Here is a 17,484-nt window from a genome sequence, read left to right as displayed (position 1 = left end):
ACAGGTGCACAGATAGGAAATGTTTAGAGGGATATGGGCCAAACACAGGCATTGGGAATGGTTCAGTTTAGGAAACCTGGTCAGCATAGACATGTTGGGCCGAAGGGTCTGTTTCTGTGCTGTAATTATCTATGACTATATCACCAAAACAGATTATTTGGTCTCTATCACGTTATGTTATTGGGGATTGCTGTGAGGAAATTGGCAGCTGTTTTTCCCATAACAGTGTTTCAAAGTACTTCATTAACTATAAAAGTGCTTCTGAAATGTCCTTCATAGGTGCTATAATCAGTGCAAACCTTTCTTTCCTTATTTTATCAACAATAATAGGGAAGAAGATTTGTTTATGACATTTATTTAATGCATTTATTATCTCCATGACTACAGTGCTCCTTATCAATGTAACACCCTCCAATCCTGGCTTCTTGAGAGTGTCCAATTTCTTTCGCTCCATTATCAATGGCTTTGTTTGCCTTACGCTCTGAAATCCCCTTTTAAAATCTTGCCTTTCTCTCATGTTTCAAGATGCTCCTTAAAGCCAACTTCTTTGGTCACCTGTTCCAATCTCTATTTATGTGACTGGAACTGTACAAGCACACAAACATACAAATTGGGAGCAAGAATAGGCCATTTGGCCCCTCAAGTCTGTTCCTCCCTTCAATAAGATCATGGTTAATCTGATTACTCCACATTCCTGCCTCCTCCTGATAACTTTTCACCCCTTGCTTGTCTACTTCTGCAATCAAAATGTTGGAGAGCTCTGTTTCTACCATGTTTTCAGAAAGAGGGTTCCGAAAACTCAATTCTGAAGAAGGGTCCTGACCTGAAACGTCAGCTTTCCTTCTTCTCTGATGCTGCCTGGCCTGCTGTGTTCCTCCAGCTTCACACTGTGTTATCTCAGACTCCAGTATCGGCAGTTCTTACTAGACCTTCCGAAAACCCTTGACCCTCAGAGAGAGAAGATTTCCACCTCCGCTCTAGTGCTATATTTGCTTTATTTTGAAACAGTGACTGATCCTCCCAGAAAAGGAAACATCCTTTATAGCAGTTCACAGATTTATGAACATTTGACTTATGAATGCTTGTACTTAATGAACATGATCTCATCCCAGGCCCCAAGAAGACTTTCCACATCAAGCAGATGTTCACCTGCACATCTGCTAATGTGGTATACTGCATCCGCTGTACCTGTTGTGGCCTCCTCTATGTCAGGGAAACCGAGGGGAGACTTGGGGACTGCTTTGCAGAACACCTATGCTCGGTTTGCAATAAACAACTGCACCTCCCAGTCGCGAACCATTTTAACTCCCCCTCCCATTCCTCAGATGACATGTCCATCCTGGGCCTCCTGCAGTGCCACAGCGATGCTACCTGAAGGTTGCAGGAACAGCAACTCATATTCCGCTTGGGAACCCTGCAGCCCAATGGAATCAATGTGGATTTCACAAGCTTCAAAATCTCCCCTCCGCCTACCACATCCCAAAACCAGCCCAGCTCATCCCCCGCCTCCCTAACCTGTCCTTCCTCCCACCTATCCCCTCCTCCCACCTCAAGCTGTACCCCCATCTCCTGCCTACTAACCTCATTCTGCCCCCTTAACCTGTCCGTCCTCCCTGGACTGACCTATCCCCTCCCTAATTCTCCATCTACACACACCTTTACTGGCTCCATCCCCACCTCTTTGACCTGTCTGCCTCCTCTCCACCCGTCTTCTCCTCTATCCATCTTCTATCCTCCTCCCCCTCTCTCCCTGTTTATTTCAGAATCCTCTTCCTCTGCCCCATTTCTGAAGAAGGGTCTAGGCCTGAAACATCAGCCTTCCAGCTCCTCTGATGCTGCTTTGCCTGCTGTGTTCATCCAGCTCTCCACCTTGGTATCTAAGATCTGACACCTGTCCATTTCCTGTTCATGCGAACAGATGTTTCATATTGTCCTGCTCTGTGTTCCAAAGTGAGGACAACTCAACTTGTGAGGGCAAGAAGCAGCTCGACAACTGGGCAGTGCGTATACACGTTGTCAAGATCCTCAGGGTCCAATACATTTCAATGCAGTTGGCCCTTACACCAGTTGAAGTTTAGAAGTATAAGCCTAGCTTTTGCTCATGAAACAGCTACTCCCTATTCCATGCTTTTAGTTGAATTCATTCACAGGATGTGAGCATTAGTGGCTAACGCAGCATTTATTACCTGTCACTAGTTGCCTTGAAAGGATGTTGGTGAGCTGCCTTGGAATCCCTCTCATGTGCAAGCAGGCCATGTGGCCCATCAAGTTCAGACCGCCACTCCGAAGAGCGTCCCCACCAACACCCAGCCCTCTGCCCTATCCCTGTAACACTGCATTTCCCAGGGCTATTTCACCTAGCCTGCACACCTTTAGACTTTGGGAGGAAACTAGAGCGCCCGCAGGGAGGTCACTCAGCCGCAGGGAGAATGTGCAAACTCCACACGGTCACCTGAAGCTGGAATCGAATCTTGGTCCCTGGCCCTGAACCACTACGCCACCCCATGTATTCTTGAACCATTGCAGTGCATGTTCTGGAGGAAGACCCACAATGCCATTATGAAGAGAATACCAGGATTTTGACCCAGTGACAGCGAAGAAATGTTGGTGTGTTTCCATTTCAGGATGGTGAGTGGCTCAGATGGGAACTTGCAGGCGCAGGTGGATTTCCCACTGTATCTGCTGTCCTTGTAGATGGAAGTGATCATGGGATTTGATCTAAGGTCTAAGATCTTTGCCAAATTTCTGTTTGCATTCCCTCTTGTAGATAATACACATGACTGTCACTGAGCCATGGTGGTGCAGGGAGTGGGTGTTTGTGGAGTGTGTGAAAGGAATAGATAGAATGATAGCACTTTATGAAAAGAATCATTGTTGATTCCACAAGTAAACTGCTTTTAAATATATTTAGAAATTATTGAAAATTGTTTTTGCAACTGTAAGTATTTAAGGGCTGGCTTTGTTTGGTACAGTGAATATAAGAAGGGAAGAGAAGGAAATAGCAACTTTATTTAATCCTTTGGTTAAACCTGCTGCTTTTGTATGGTATTTAAAAGGTATAACACCTCTAGAGTGTGTCTATCTCAGTCTAGCTATATTTTTGGTGTTATAGACTGAATGTCAGCCCGACTGAAGACTTGTGTTATTTCATGTCAGAAAGTATTTACACTTACTGTTGAGCCTGAGGTCACGTCGCAGGTGCCAACATGAAAGGTGATATTCATGAATCCAGGAAGCTATCAGTCTCATTCTCTGCTTTGTATTTTGGAGCCTTCACCAAAGTGTTCAGAAATCTGACAATGGGCCGACATAAACACTGCACTCACTGGAAACATAAAACACTCCCCTTCCCCAAACTCAAATGACAAAACTCCCTTAGAATCAGCCCTGTGCTTGCCCCAGCTCTCACTTTCTCATGGTCCCAATTCCTTGGCAGAGCACCAGTCTGATTTGATTTGGTGGAACCAGCGTCCTCAGCCCTTCTGTGTACCACCGTTCTGTTTGGTTCCTGTCCTGTCTATGAGCTTGGTGCTGGGCAAAATGCTGCAGAATCAGATTGGAATGACGTGGCCAGTCTTTGGGCACATTTTAGGGAACTTGAGGTGAGGAGATTGGTTACAGAAAAGGACATGAAAGCGAAGACGTCACCTTCAGCTGAGTGAGCACTCCTCTAGTTTCTGCACATTGACAAAGCATTGCTTAGTGATATATATCTGTCATCACGTTAAAACACCCTACTATGGAGGTCGATTAAGGGCTTGTTAGTGTCTCTTAAAGACCTGTTGCTGTTTTCTAATTGCTGCTTTAAATGTTCAGCCAGCAACATTTATAGCCAGAGCAGAAATTATTGCATTTAAAAATGTTTGTGACAATTACAGGTGGGATGTCTGGATTTGTTGGTTTGGTCACAGTTGTGGATGATGTACAATGCTTCCAGGGGACAGCATTACTGCCTGCTGTTAATGCAGGGAACAGAAAATTATGTCATGAAGTTGCGAAAAACCCGTAAGTCACTGATCGCCATCACCTAGGGTCGCAAACAGTTGAACAAGGACCAAAGGAAGGTTACTCAGATTCCCTACAGTGTGGAAGCAGGCAATTCGGCCCATCAAGTCAACACTGACCCTCCAAACAGCATCCTGCACCCCCCCCACCAACCCCCATCAACCTGCATTTCCCACGGCCAATCCACCTAGCCTGCACATCTTTGGACAGTGGGAGTAAACTAGGGCACCTGGATGAAACCCACGCAGACACAGGGAGAATGTGCAAACTCCACGCAGTCACCCAAGGGTCCCTGGTGCTGTGAGGCAGCAGTGCTGATCACTGAGCCGCTGTGCTGCTTGTAAACTGAGACTATCCCTAGTTTGTGGCTTCTTTGCCACAAAGCTACATGGACTGGAGGTTTAGCCACACAGGAAAATTTAGGAACATTGGAACGGAGGTAGGCCATTCAGCCCCTCAATCCTGTTTCACATTCAATGAGACCATGGCTGATCTTTGGCCTAACTCCATACACTTGCCTTTAGCCCAAATCCCTTCAGACTTCTGCTTGACAAAATAAAATCTCTCTCAGATTTAAAATTAACAACTGATTTCGCATCAATTGCTATTTGTGGAAGAGGATTCAAAACCTCTACCACCCTTTCTGTGTGGAAATGCTTCCTAACATCTCTCCTGACGATCTGGCCCTAATTTTTAGGCTATGCTTTTAGTTGGGGAAAGTTTGAATTTTAGTCCCATTAAAGTTTTCTCACATTACAGCAACTGAACTTAGAAAGTTTAATGTCTGATATACTGAGCTTTTTATATTTTTATTAGCCTCAGAGCAATACAGAGATGGTACTAGATTTCAGACATGGAGGAACTTTTAAATTTTTTTCCAATGCTCTAAAATGTAGACACCATGCTCCGAGTTCAGCTTCTTGCAGTGTTTCTCTCAGCCAATCAGTTAACACTGAGCCAACAACCAGGCTTAAGTAATCAAGCACAGTGACTCTCCACCCCTCTCACCCACTCCAACCTCTCCCCCGCAGAACGGGCAGCCCTCCGCTCCCTCCGCTCCAACCCCAACCTCACCACCAAACCCGCAGACAAGGGTGGCGCAGTGGTAGTATGGCGCACTGACCTCTACATCGCCGAGGCCAGACGCCAACTCTCCGACACCACCTCCTACCACCTCCTCGATCATGACCCCACACCCGAGCACCAAACCATCATCTCCAACACCATTCACGACCTCATCACCTCAGGGGACCTCCCACCCACAGCCTCCAACCTCATTGTTCCCCAACCCCGCACGGCCCGTTTCTATCTCCTTCCCAAAATCCACAAACCTGCCTGCCCTGGTTGACCCATCGTCTCAGCCTGCTCCTGCCCCACCGAACTCATCTCCACCTATCTGGACTCCATTTTCTCCCCTTTGGTCTAGGAACTCCCTACCTACGTCCGTGACACCAACCACGCCCTCCACCTCCTCCAGGACTTCCAATTCCCTGGCCCCCAACACCTCATATTCACCATGGACGTCCAGTCCCTGTACACCTGCATTCCGCATGGAGATGGCCTCAAGGCCCTCCGCTTCTTCCTGTCCCGCAGGCCCAACCAGTCCCCCTCCACCGACACTCTCATCCGCCTAGCTGAACTCGTCCTCACACTCAACAACTTCTCTTTTGACTCCTCCCACTTCCTACAGACTAAGGGGGTGGCCATGGGCACCTGCATGGGCCCCAGCTATGCCTGCCTCTTTGTAGGTTACGTGGAACAGTCCCTCTTCCGCACCTACACAGGCCCCAAACCCCACCTCTTCCTCCGGTACATTGATGACTGTATCGGCACCACCTCTTGCTCCCCAGAGGAGCTCGAACAGTTCATCCACTTCACCAACACCTTCCACCCCAACCTTCAGTTCACCTGGGCCATCTCCAGCACATCCCTCACCTTCCTGGACCTCTCAGTCTCCATCTCAGGCAACCAGCTTGTAACTGATGTCCATTTCAAGCCCACCGACTCCCACAGCTACCTAGAATACACCTCCTCCCACCCACCCTCCTGCAAAAATTCCATCCCCTATTCCCAATTCCTCCGCCTCCGCCGCATCTGCTCCCACGATAAGACATTCCACTCCCGCACATCCCAGATGTCCAAGTTCTTTAAGGACCGCAACTTTCCCCCCACAGTGATCGAGAACGCCCTTGACCGCGTCTCCCGTATTTCCCGCAACACATCCCTCACACCCCGCCCCCGCCACAACCGCCCCAAGAGGATCCCCCTCGTTCTCACACACCACCCTACCAACCTCTGGATACAACGCATTATCTTCCGACACTTCCGCCATTTACAATCCGATCCCACCACCCAAGACATTTTTCCATCCCCTCCCCTGTCTGCTTTCCGGAGAGACCACTCTCTCCGTGACTCCCTTGTTCGCTCCACACTGCCCTCCAACCCCACCACACCCGGCACCTTCCCCTGCAACCGCAGGAAATGCTACACTTGTCCCCACACCTCCTCCCTCACCCCTATCCCAGGCCCCAAGATGACATTCCACATTAAGCAGAGGTTCACCTGCACATCTGCCAATGTGGTATACTGCATCCACTGTACCCGGTGCGGCTTCCTCTAAATTGGGGAAACCAAGCGGAGGCTTGGGGACCGCTTTGCAGAACACCTCCGCTCAGTTCGCAACAAACAACTGCACCTCCCAGTCGCAAACCATTTCCACTCCCCCTCCCATTCTCTAGATGACATGTCCATCATTGGCCTCCTGCACTGCCACAATGATGCCACCCGAAGGTTGCAGTAACAGCAACTCATATTCCGCTTGGGAACCCTGCAGCCCAATGGTATCAATGTGGACTTCACCAGTTTCAAAATCTCCCCTTCCCCTACTGCATCCCTAAACCAGCCCAGTTCGTCCCCTCCCCCCACTGCACCACACAACCAGCCCAGCTCTTCCACTCCACCCACTGCATCCCAAAACCAGTCCAACCTGTCTCTGCCTCCCTAACCGGTTCTTCCTCTCACCCATCCCTTCCTCCCACCCCAAGCCGCACCCCCAGCTACCTACTAACCTCATCCCACCTCCTTGACCTGTCCGTCTTCCCTGGACTGACCTATCCCTTCCCTACCTCCCCACCTACACTCTCTCCACCTATCTTCTTTACTCTCCATCTTCGGTCCGCCTCCCCCTCTCTCCCTATTTATTCCAGTTCCCTCTCCCCATCCCCCTCTCTGATGAAGGGTCTAGGCCCGAAACGTCAGCTTTTGTGCTCCTGAGATGCTGCTTGGCCTGCTGTGTTCATCCAGCCTCACATTTTATTATCTTACAGTGACTGTAAATCTGATTCCAGATTCTCAAAATCATTCTCTCAGAACTCAGTCATTGAACCTTGCGAAAGGTGCATTGCAACTGCAAGTCTTAATTTCAACAAAACCTGAGTTGCTGATACTGACAGATCTCAGGTGCCAAGTCACCAATGAGGCAACAGCGATGAAGCAAAGAGCCTCTTGCGTACCCCTAGGCTCAACATTTCAAATAGGTTCATTGAGTCGTATGGCATGGAAACAGACTTTTCAGTCCAACTCGTCCATGCTAACCAGATATCCTAAATGAATTTAGTCTCATTTACCAGCTTTTGTCCGTATCCGTGTAAAGGCTTCCTATTCACATATGCATCCGGATGCCTTTTAAATCTTGTCATCTCAACCTCTACCACTTCCTCTGGCAGCTCATTTCATACACATGCCACCCTCTGTGTGAAAAAGTCGCCCCTTATGTCCCGTTTAAATCTTTCCCCTCTTATCATAAACCTTTGCCCTCTAGTTTTGGACTCCCCTATCCTGGGGAAAAGACCTGGGCTATTTACACTTCTCTGCCCCTCATGATTTGATAAACGTCCATAAGGCCATCCCTCAGCCTCCAATGCTCCAGGGAAAATAGCCCCAGTCTACTCAGCCTCCCCCTGTAGCTCAAACCCTCCAATCCTGGTGACATCCTTGTAAATCTTTTCTGAACCCTTTCAAATTTCACAACATCTTTCCTATGGCAGGGAGACCAGAATTCAATGAGAAGTAGCATGGAATTTACTTGGCCGGATTGCCTGGGCTCAGTAACTGTATGGAACATGCAGTGTTACAGTTTGAATGCCAGTGTTCCAGTCCCATGTTTGATGTGGTTAAGGCATAAATCAAATGTACATCATGCAAAACTGTTTGTTTCCAAACAGGAAACACAATGTCCTTAGCTGGCCTTGATCACAGACATATTGAGTGTTATGCTGGAAAGGTACATATGATAGCACTGCTCTTGGTCAGAATGACCTCTCATGCAGAAAGCGATTGGTGAGAAATATTAGAAGGAGGCATCTTACCGGATGTGAACCTGTTGTTATTAATGTAATTATATCCACACACTGCAGAAACCAGTGCATTGGTTAAGCGGGTCTGCTAATGCCATTACAAAGGCATTATTGAGTTATTTCTATTAATAATCTTCTATCGATGTTCGCGAATAATTTTTTATCAATTAGATGCATATCGTTTTCCCTAGAACATCACTAGCTGTGGAGAACTTCCAACTCTTTTGATTAGAGGGCTACCACTGACAAGTTGCTAATGATGGCACCGACATCTACAAGAGGCCTGAGGAAGTAAAGTGCAGATAGTTGTTGGTTGCAAGATGCACTGTAGAAATTCACCACTGCTCCTTCGACAGCACTTTCCAAATGCATGATCACTTCCATCTAGAAGGACAAGGGCCGCAGACACATAGGAACACCACCACCTGTGAGTTCCTACCCAAGATATTCACCATCCTGAACTGGAAATACTTTTCTTTCGGTGTCGCTGGGGAAGAATCCTGGAACTGCCTCCCCAGTAGAATTGTGGGTGCATCTACCTACCAGACAGTTCAAGAAGGCAGCTCACTACTGCCTTCTCCAGGGCAACTAGAGACAGACATCAAATGTTAGCCCATCAAGTGTTACCCACATCCCATGAGTGAATAAAATAAAATTCTAGAGCTCTAACCAAAAAAGGCGAACTAAATAAGATATTAATCCTATCCAGACAATGATTCTATTCTCACAGTATCCATCCGAGCTGCCACGATCTGTTAATGTATTCTGTTTGAACTGTCCAGAAATTACAGAACCAGAAACGCATCTCTTGCATTTCTTAAGCTGTTCCACCTGAACTGGCTGAGGAGAATCTCATTTCCTTTTTTCCAAATAAAATGTATTTTTGTGAAAACTGGCAATAATAACAAAAAAAACCAACACTAGGTATCTTTTAGGTCTTTCATAATCCTCAAAAGCTGTTAGTGGTACCTCATTCTCAGTACTTTACATCGGCTGCTGCTTGATTTTTAAAATTCTCATTCTTGATTTTCAAATGCCTCCCTGCTCACTCTCCCTGCAAACTCCTCTAGCCCCATAACTCTCTGAGATCTCCGCACTGCTCTAATTCTTCATTGCTTCCCTCTTGCACATGTTTTAGTCACTGTACTGCTTGCAGTTATGCTGCAGGTGTCTGAACCTTCAACTTGTGGAAGCCTCTCTATCCTTCCACACCTCCTCATCCCTCCAAATCTATCTCTGTGTAGTGTGATGATGTGAATTGCGGTCTGTCATTAAACTTTAGTGACATTAAAGAATGCTGAGCTATTGCTAATGGCATGTCAGAAAATATGATGCTTCCTAAAGGAAAAATGCTATAATATGAAACACCCAACATGTTACAGTGTTATTTCCTTTGGGTCTCCACTGCATTGGTCAGTTTCTGTGCTGTAGATTAATTCAGCCCATTTTAAAAAATTCACTCGTGGGTTATGAGTGTTTATTGCCAGTCTCTAGCTGCCCTTGCTAAACCATTTCAGAGAGTGGGTTAGAGTGAACCTCATTGCTACGGGACAAAAACAAGAGGTTGCTGGAAAAGCACAGTCCTACCAGACAACGTGGCTGTTGGTTCAGTTGAGAGAGATGACGGCCAATGGTTTAACCTGAGAGGAACCACACCTTGGATGAGGGGAGCGTTTGAGAAGGAGAGTCCTCGATGGAACCTCAGCTGGGTTAGGAGTTGAACCCATGCTGTTGTATTAATCTGCATCACAGGCCAGCAAGTCGGTCAACTGAGCTAACCCAACTTCCACTGCTTTTATGAAATACCTTGGGATGTTAAAGTTTCAATTTCAGTGTAAGCCACTGACATTTCAGTGAATGATATTTTCATGAATTCCCTTTTGAATTTAACAATGACTCTTCCATTCTTATACTCTACATTCCTTTTCTCGTCATGCGTGTTGACCTAACTTTTTAACTTCACAGTTTCAATTCCAGATTGGTTAATGTGTTCTACATATAAGACTGGCTCAGAACTGCAGTGTATTGAAAATTGTGTTGTGCGTTTTGTCCCATTTGAGGCTACTAGACACACATGAACCAGCAGAGATAGTCTGCTATGAGGTTTTAAGCACGGATTCAAGTTTTAATTTAATTTTCAATTCTAAATTCTCTGGCTGAAAACATGACTGCTTTTGTCACCAGATCTTTGCCAACTCAAGATTAATTTTTGAGTGTTGCATTTTAAGACTTGTAAAGTTTCACCAACTCCCTGTTCTAGCCGAATGTACCTGACCATCCACTGAACAATTGGTTTCCATATTTCTTAATTAGTTTGGACATGCCACTTGCATTAATTTGAAAAGATTATTGAATTAATTCACTGTTTGACCAACAGACATAGGAGCAGATATTAGGCTATTTGGTCCATTGAGTCTGCTCTGCCATTCAATCATGGCTGATAAGTTCCTCAACCCCATTCTCCTGCTTTCTCCCTGTAACCCTTGATCCACTTGATAATCAAGAACCTACCTATCTCAGTCTTAAATATACTCAATGACCTGGCCTCCACAGCCTTCTGTGGCAGTAAGTTCCGTAGATTCACCACTCTCTGACTGAAGAAGTTTTTCCTTATCTCTGTTCTAAAGGGCCTTTCCTTTACTCTAAGGCAGCACCTTTGGGTCCTGATCTTATCGACCAAAGTAAACATCTTCCCATCATCCACTCTATCGAGGCCATTCAGTATTCTGTTAGCTTAAATTAGATTCCCCCCTCACCCTTCTGAACTCGATAGAGTACAGACCCAGAGTCCTCAAATGTTCCCCATATGTTAAGCCTTTCATTCCTGGGAGCGTTCTTGTGATTATCCACTGGACTCGCCCAGGGGCCAGTACGTCCTTCCTGACGTATGGGGCCCACAATTGCTTACAATATTCTAACTGTGGTCTGACCTGAGGTTTATGAAGCCTCAGAAGTACATCCCTGCTTTTATATCCTAGTCCTCTCAAAATAAATGCCAACATTGCATTTGCTTTCCTAACTACTGACTCAACCTACAAGTTTAGCTTGAGAGAAACCTGAACTAGGACTCCCAAGCCCCTTTGTACTTCAGACTTCTGAATTTTCTCCCCGGATAGAAAGTATTTGGTGCCTCAATTCCTCCTAGCATTGTCCATGACCTCACAGTTTTTCATTCCATCTGCCACTTCTTTGCCCACTCTCCTAACCTGTCTAAATCCTTCTGCAGCCTCCCCACTTCCTCACTACTACCTGTCCCTCCACCTATCTTTGTATCATCTGAAAACCTAGCCAGAATGCCTTCACTTCCTTTATTTAGATCATTAATGTATAAAAGTGAAAAGTTGTGGTCCCAACACTGACCCTTGTGTATCCCACTTCCTACCGGCTGCCGTCCTGAGAAAGACCCCCTCTCTGCTTTCTGCCAGGCAACCAATCTTCTATCCATGCTAGCACCTTGCCTCTAACACCATGGGCCCTTACCTTACTCAGCAGCCTCCTGTGCGGCACCTTGTCAAAGGTCTTCTGGTGTTGTGAGCCACTGTGCTGTCCTGCTGTTTCCCCTGTTCCATTTCTAACAGCACAGCTGTTTTGTTTTTAAGAAAATAAGATCTTTAAGCTCAGTTGGAGTAGAGTTGTTGTAAAGGCTGCTGTAATGCATTTGCAGATAAAATCCCGTTATGGAGCAATGATCACTCTAAAAGATCAGTGACTCCCTGCCTGCTTTTTGATGCGGGTTTCTGAGGTTTTGTCATCCCACCATTCCTGGCCAATTGCCTCATGTCAGATGTTAGTTGTCCGAATGTCTTTTCTGTCTAGTTGACATCAACACTTGCAGGCATTTTCCAAACAACTTATTCAGCAATATTATTACACATTTCTGGAGCAGTGGAACCAGAGCCTGGGCCTGCTGATTTAGAGGTAGGGACACTACCGCTGCACCAAAGTGTCCGTTAAACCTACTGCACCTGGTGTTCCTATTCAAATATGAACCAAGTCTCGGTCCGTTTAGCTTCAGAGATTGGGCATCTCCAGCCTTTTGTGGCTACGGGCCCTGGCTACTCACCTGTATCACCATAAAGAGATGAGATAATAGCAGGATTTTGCACAGTCAATGGTTAATGCATGAACTGGACATTCCACTTGTTCTCTTACTGCACAGATCTCAGAAAGGCACTGTACCTCTAAGACAGTTGGAGGGTATTACGGCATGGGATTCCAACATGTAAAAGGCAATAGAATCTTACTCCCTGAACATTCAGTCTGCTCTGATAACATGAGGAATAAGTTTACAGATGAGTGTGCTGCCCAGTTTGTCTCTGAAATGGTGAAAAATTGCAGACTACCCTTGCCAATTGGCCATGAACTGCCTTCAATTCACTGCTCAGCGCTTTTCAGATGCTCTGTCTGCTGTCGGCTCCATGCCCGGGAAGAAGACCAGGATGGACTGGTACCAGCACTTGGTATGCTGGCCACAAAGCTCATGTTCTTCCCCTTGCCCACCTCCATCCTTGCTCCTACTTGGCATCAAAAGTCTTGTTCCAAGTCTTGGAGAGTGGGTCCTGAACCCTCTGCTTTCTGAATCAGCAGAGAGTTTGTACCCCACAGCAGACGGTGATCTCACAGCCCTCTTGACCAAGGATCCAACTGTTAATTAAATGTGTATTGGCTTTGTGCTGGCCTCCCACTCTCTATGTTGATCGTTTTGTGTGAAGGACACCTTCTGAGACAAAGCTGTAATTTTATCTTTTGCCCTTTGAGCATCTTCCCTCATGTTATAATGTCACGGTTTAACATGAAGGAACATTTTGAATAATACATGGGCACCAAATGTCATTGTGCAACTATTTACCTGAAAGTCAAAATTGCTTGTGTTGCTGTCAGATTGGAGTTGTGTACACCAGTTAAAGTCTGTTTATTATGGAATCTATGTTGAACATTCAGGCACCAATATTCATTTAATGTGAGAGTAAATGAAAGACAGTTACATTTTGTGATTGAACAAGAAGAACCTGCAGCCAGGAGGTAAATTTAGAAGGGAATTGATAAACTTTAAAGGTTTTGTGTCTTGCTTGTTTTCTACTGCGGGGATTTTGACTGTTGACAGTTCTACCACTTACTCAAAATATTTAATTTCCTTTTTCTGTCCCCTTCTTTCTTGATCTCACCTCTTAATCTCCTCAATTTTTCTCTCCGTCTCTTCTCTTTTTCATTTGTCTTTTACCACCCGTATATTTTCTTGCCCTCGAATTGGCCTGTCCCTTTCTCTCTGTGTCTCCTGCGCTTCCCCATCTGTTCCAGTTGTGCTTGGCCTGTACTTCCCCAGGAAGACCTACCAGACCACAGTGTACGTTGGACAACTAGCAGATACTCCGCTGCTCCAGGTTTACGCTTTACCTGAAGAAGGGGATGGCACGGCCTACTTTGGGTTCTGCAACAATCTGCTGAATGGATTTCGACACCATTGGTTTCGGATCGACGAGAGATCTGGCGTCTTTTACCTTAACAAGACACTGGAGGAGAGTGATCTCCAACTGCTGGGTGAGGATGTCCATTCTCATTCAATAGTGATGATGGTTGGGGAGGATGGAATCATATAGCAATAAACCTGTTAAGATTTAATAAGAGTGGGATAACACAACAGTGATCAGTAAAATTAGTATTCATGTCATTATTTTTTAAATGATCATTCTTGGCATGTGATCATGGCTGATAATGCCAGCAGTTATTCAATTAGAGTCATAGTATATACAGCACGGAAACACACCCTTCGGTCCAACTCGTCCAGGCTGACCAGATATCCTAAATTAATCTAGTCCCATTTGCCAGCATTTGGCCCATATCCCTATAAACCCTTCCTGTCCATGTACCCATTTAGATGCCGTTTAAATGTTGTAATTGTACCAGCCTCCACCACTTCCTCTGGCAGCTCATTCCATACACACATCGCCTTCTGCCCCTTACGTCTCTTGTAAATCTTTCCCCCCTCACCTTAAACCTATGCCCTCTAGTTTTGGACTCCCCCACCCTGGGGAAAAGACCTTGGCTAGTCACCCTATCCATGGCCCTCATGATTTTTATGAACCTCTGTAAGGCTCTAATGTTTTTGTCGGATGTAGGGGTCACTATGAAGGCTGAAATTTGTTGCCCATCCCTAACTGTGCCTGAATTGATTGGCTCTCCAGGCCATTTCAGATGATTGCAGTGGGTCTGGACTCACAAGTAGGCCAGACCAAGTAAGGACAGCAGATTTTCTTCGCGAAACGACATTTAGTGAACCGGATGGAGTTTTACAACAATTGACAGTGGCTACATAGGGTACGAGCAAATTAGTGCAGATTTTGGAGTCTCTGCTGAAAACAACAAATGCTGGACATCACAGTGAGTCAGACGGCATCCATGGAGAGACAGCAAGCTAACGTTTCGAATCTAGATGACTCCTCATCAGACCTTCGAGTGACCCACTGTGATCTCCAGTATTGGTTGATTTCATTACATGTGGGTACATGCTCACCATTAGAACAACTTCATTCTAAATAATTCACATCAGTGTTTGCTGACTGCAGCCAACCATGAATGTGCGCCCATTCAGGAAAGTGCATGGCTTACAAATGCAATCAGTCACCACAGGGAATTAATCTGAGATTGCACGTGCAAATGTAGCTTGGAAGCACATACATTTTGAAATGGGGCTCAGTGGTGAGGAAAAAACATGTGGGAAAGGGACAAATTGCCCAGAGCAAGGGGGTGGGGGGAAAGGGAGCCCAGAGGTGGCTACAGGGAGGGTCCAGGAGCTGGATGGGCCTCTTCCCCCTTCTTCCAGATTGCCCCCAGTCTCTTACCGCCCTCCCTTCCAATACCACCCTGGGTTCCGATCTCTCCCTCGCTTTGGCTCTGACCCCCATGACCTTTTGCTAATGTTATGCAAACTTCACCATCTGCTGTGGTGGGATTTGAACCCATATCCCTAGAACATTAAGCTGGGATTTTGGATGATCAGACCAGGGATATTATCACAATGCCACTACATACCAGGCAATGCTGAAGTACTGTTTATGAAGAAGGAATATACCTGGTCTGGCCTACATGTGACTCCAGACCCACAGTGATGTGGTAGGCTCTGATCTAAGTGACTGAGCTTGGGTAATAAGTGCTGTCCTAGCCAGTGAGGCCCACATCCCATGAACAAAGTCTTTAAAAGTCCAGAGAAATAAAGGAAATAAACAGGTGCTGGACAGGGAAACCTCCTTCAGATGGAAGACTACTTGGGGGAAGAATTTCCACTCAACCAGACGAACACAACATCTCTGTTCATCCCAGGGACTGGGAAACAGTTCTCATGCATGGCTAGTTACATGTTGTTTTTCTATTCAGTGCATTTAAACTACAGATTCTTAAAAAATCGACTTTAAAATGACTTGTGAAGTTAGCCATGTTTTATTGTGTACGCTGCCTTCCAGCCTGAGTCCTACATGGCTCCCTACAGGATGCTGAGGGTTAAAATGGCTCATTGTAAGTTTGGGTTCAGAGCACAAGTTTCTCAAGCAGCTGTAGAATCATGTCACCTTTCTCTTCCTTTCTGTTGCAGGTAACATGGGTGGACCTGAATTGTATAAGATCACGCTCCACATCTTTGCTGCTCCTGAGCCCCATAGGGAGAAGGAGTGTAAAACCCAAGTGATAGTTATTGTGGTGAATAAAAGCCCACCCCCATGTGCCAACATCACAGCAGAAGACCTCTGTTTTGGGGAAGTGGACTCGAAGGTTCAAATTATTGAGAACACGTACCCTGGCACGTTCTTTCAAATGGACTCAATGCCAAACCAGTACCAGTGCCAATTTGCCAACATCTCATATCATCTAATAGCAGGTAAATATATCACAGGGTGAGGGGCGATGGACCTGCATTTTTGGGGTGCTGGTGAGGTAATAAAGAGCCGAGGGTCAGCCCTTGTGAGGTTTTGAGTGTTTCCCAATGCCCACCATTCCAAATCAGCATGCTGAGTTTTCGAAAAGAAACATTTTCCATCATTTGAGAATGGAATATAAAAATAAGGAAATATTACTGAGGCACCAGTCAGACCACACCTAGAACAGTTTGAAACAATTATAACACACACTCCGGACTGTTTTTTTGTCACCTTCTCGATGGGAAGATATACTGGCATTGGAGGAACTCTAGAGAAGGTTCACTCAACTGATTGAAGGGATTTCCCTTCGAAGAATTGAATAAGTAATGCCTGTGTTCATTGGAGTTTGGAAAAATGAAAGATGACCTGATTGAAACATTTAAGATTCTAAAGGGGCTCGATGGGTAGATAAGGAGAGATTGTTTCCCCTTGTGGGAGAGACTAGGACCAAAGAGATAATCTCACAATAGATGGTTATCTACTTAAGACAGAGATGAGGAGGGATTTTTTTCTATCTATAGAACATAGAACAATACAGCGCAGAACAGGCCCTTCGGCCCTCGATGTTGTGCCGATCTGTGAACTGATCTAAGCCCATCCCCCTACACTGTCCCATCATCATTCATCTGCTTACACAAGGACTGTTTAAATGCCCCTAATGTGGCTGATTTAACTACATTGGCAGGCAGGGCGTTCCACACCCTTACCACTCTCTGAGTAAAGAACCTGCCTCTGACATCTGCGTTAAATCGATCACCCCTCAATTTGTAGCTATGCCCCCTTGTACAAGCTGAAGTCATCATCCTCAGAAAAAGACTCTCACTGTCCACCCTATCTAATCCTCTGATCATCTTGTATGTCTATGTAGAACTCTATACCACTGAGGCCTGTCGAGGCTGGGTTGTTAAGTATGTTCAAATGTGAGATGGACAGATTTTTAATTAGTAAGTGAATCAAGGGTTACGGAAAAAAAGCAAGAAAGCGGAGTTGAAGATTATCAGATCAGCCATGATAGAATTGAATGGCAGACTGGACAGAGTGGGCCAAATGGCCTATTTCTGTTGCTATGTCTTATGGTCTCAGGGTAATGGAACTGTACCAATAAATGACCAGCCTAGCCCATAATGTGGCTCATTAATATCAGCTGCACTCACCTTCACACACACACACACACACACACACACACACACACACACACACACACACACACACATTCT

The 17,484-nt window shown here is 45.8% G+C and overlaps 1 protein-coding gene across 1 annotated transcript in view; it reads left to right on the top strand.

Annotated features, from left to right (window-relative positions):
- Positions 1-17,484, top strand: part of ret (ret proto-oncogene receptor tyrosine kinase) — a 116,016-nt gene that overhangs the window by 43,231 nt on the left and 55,301 nt on the right. The window contains exons 2-3 of the mRNA XM_048563787.2: positions 13,659-13,898; positions 15,946-16,227. Coding sequence (XP_048419744.1) covers positions 13,659-13,898; positions 15,946-16,227 — 522 coding nt within the window. The remainder of the gene's footprint in view (positions 1-13,658; positions 13,899-15,945; positions 16,228-17,484) is intronic.

Source organism: Stegostoma tigrinum, chromosome 37, assembly GCF_030684315.1.
Source record: "Stegostoma tigrinum isolate sSteTig4 chromosome 37, sSteTig4.hap1, whole genome shotgun sequence".
In the NCBI taxonomy this organism is placed as follows: domain Eukaryota; kingdom Metazoa; phylum Chordata; class Chondrichthyes; order Orectolobiformes; family Stegostomatidae; genus Stegostoma; species Stegostoma tigrinum.
The sequence above is the reverse complement of the archived record's forward strand: the minus strand, read 5'-3'. Positions and strand labels throughout refer to the sequence as shown.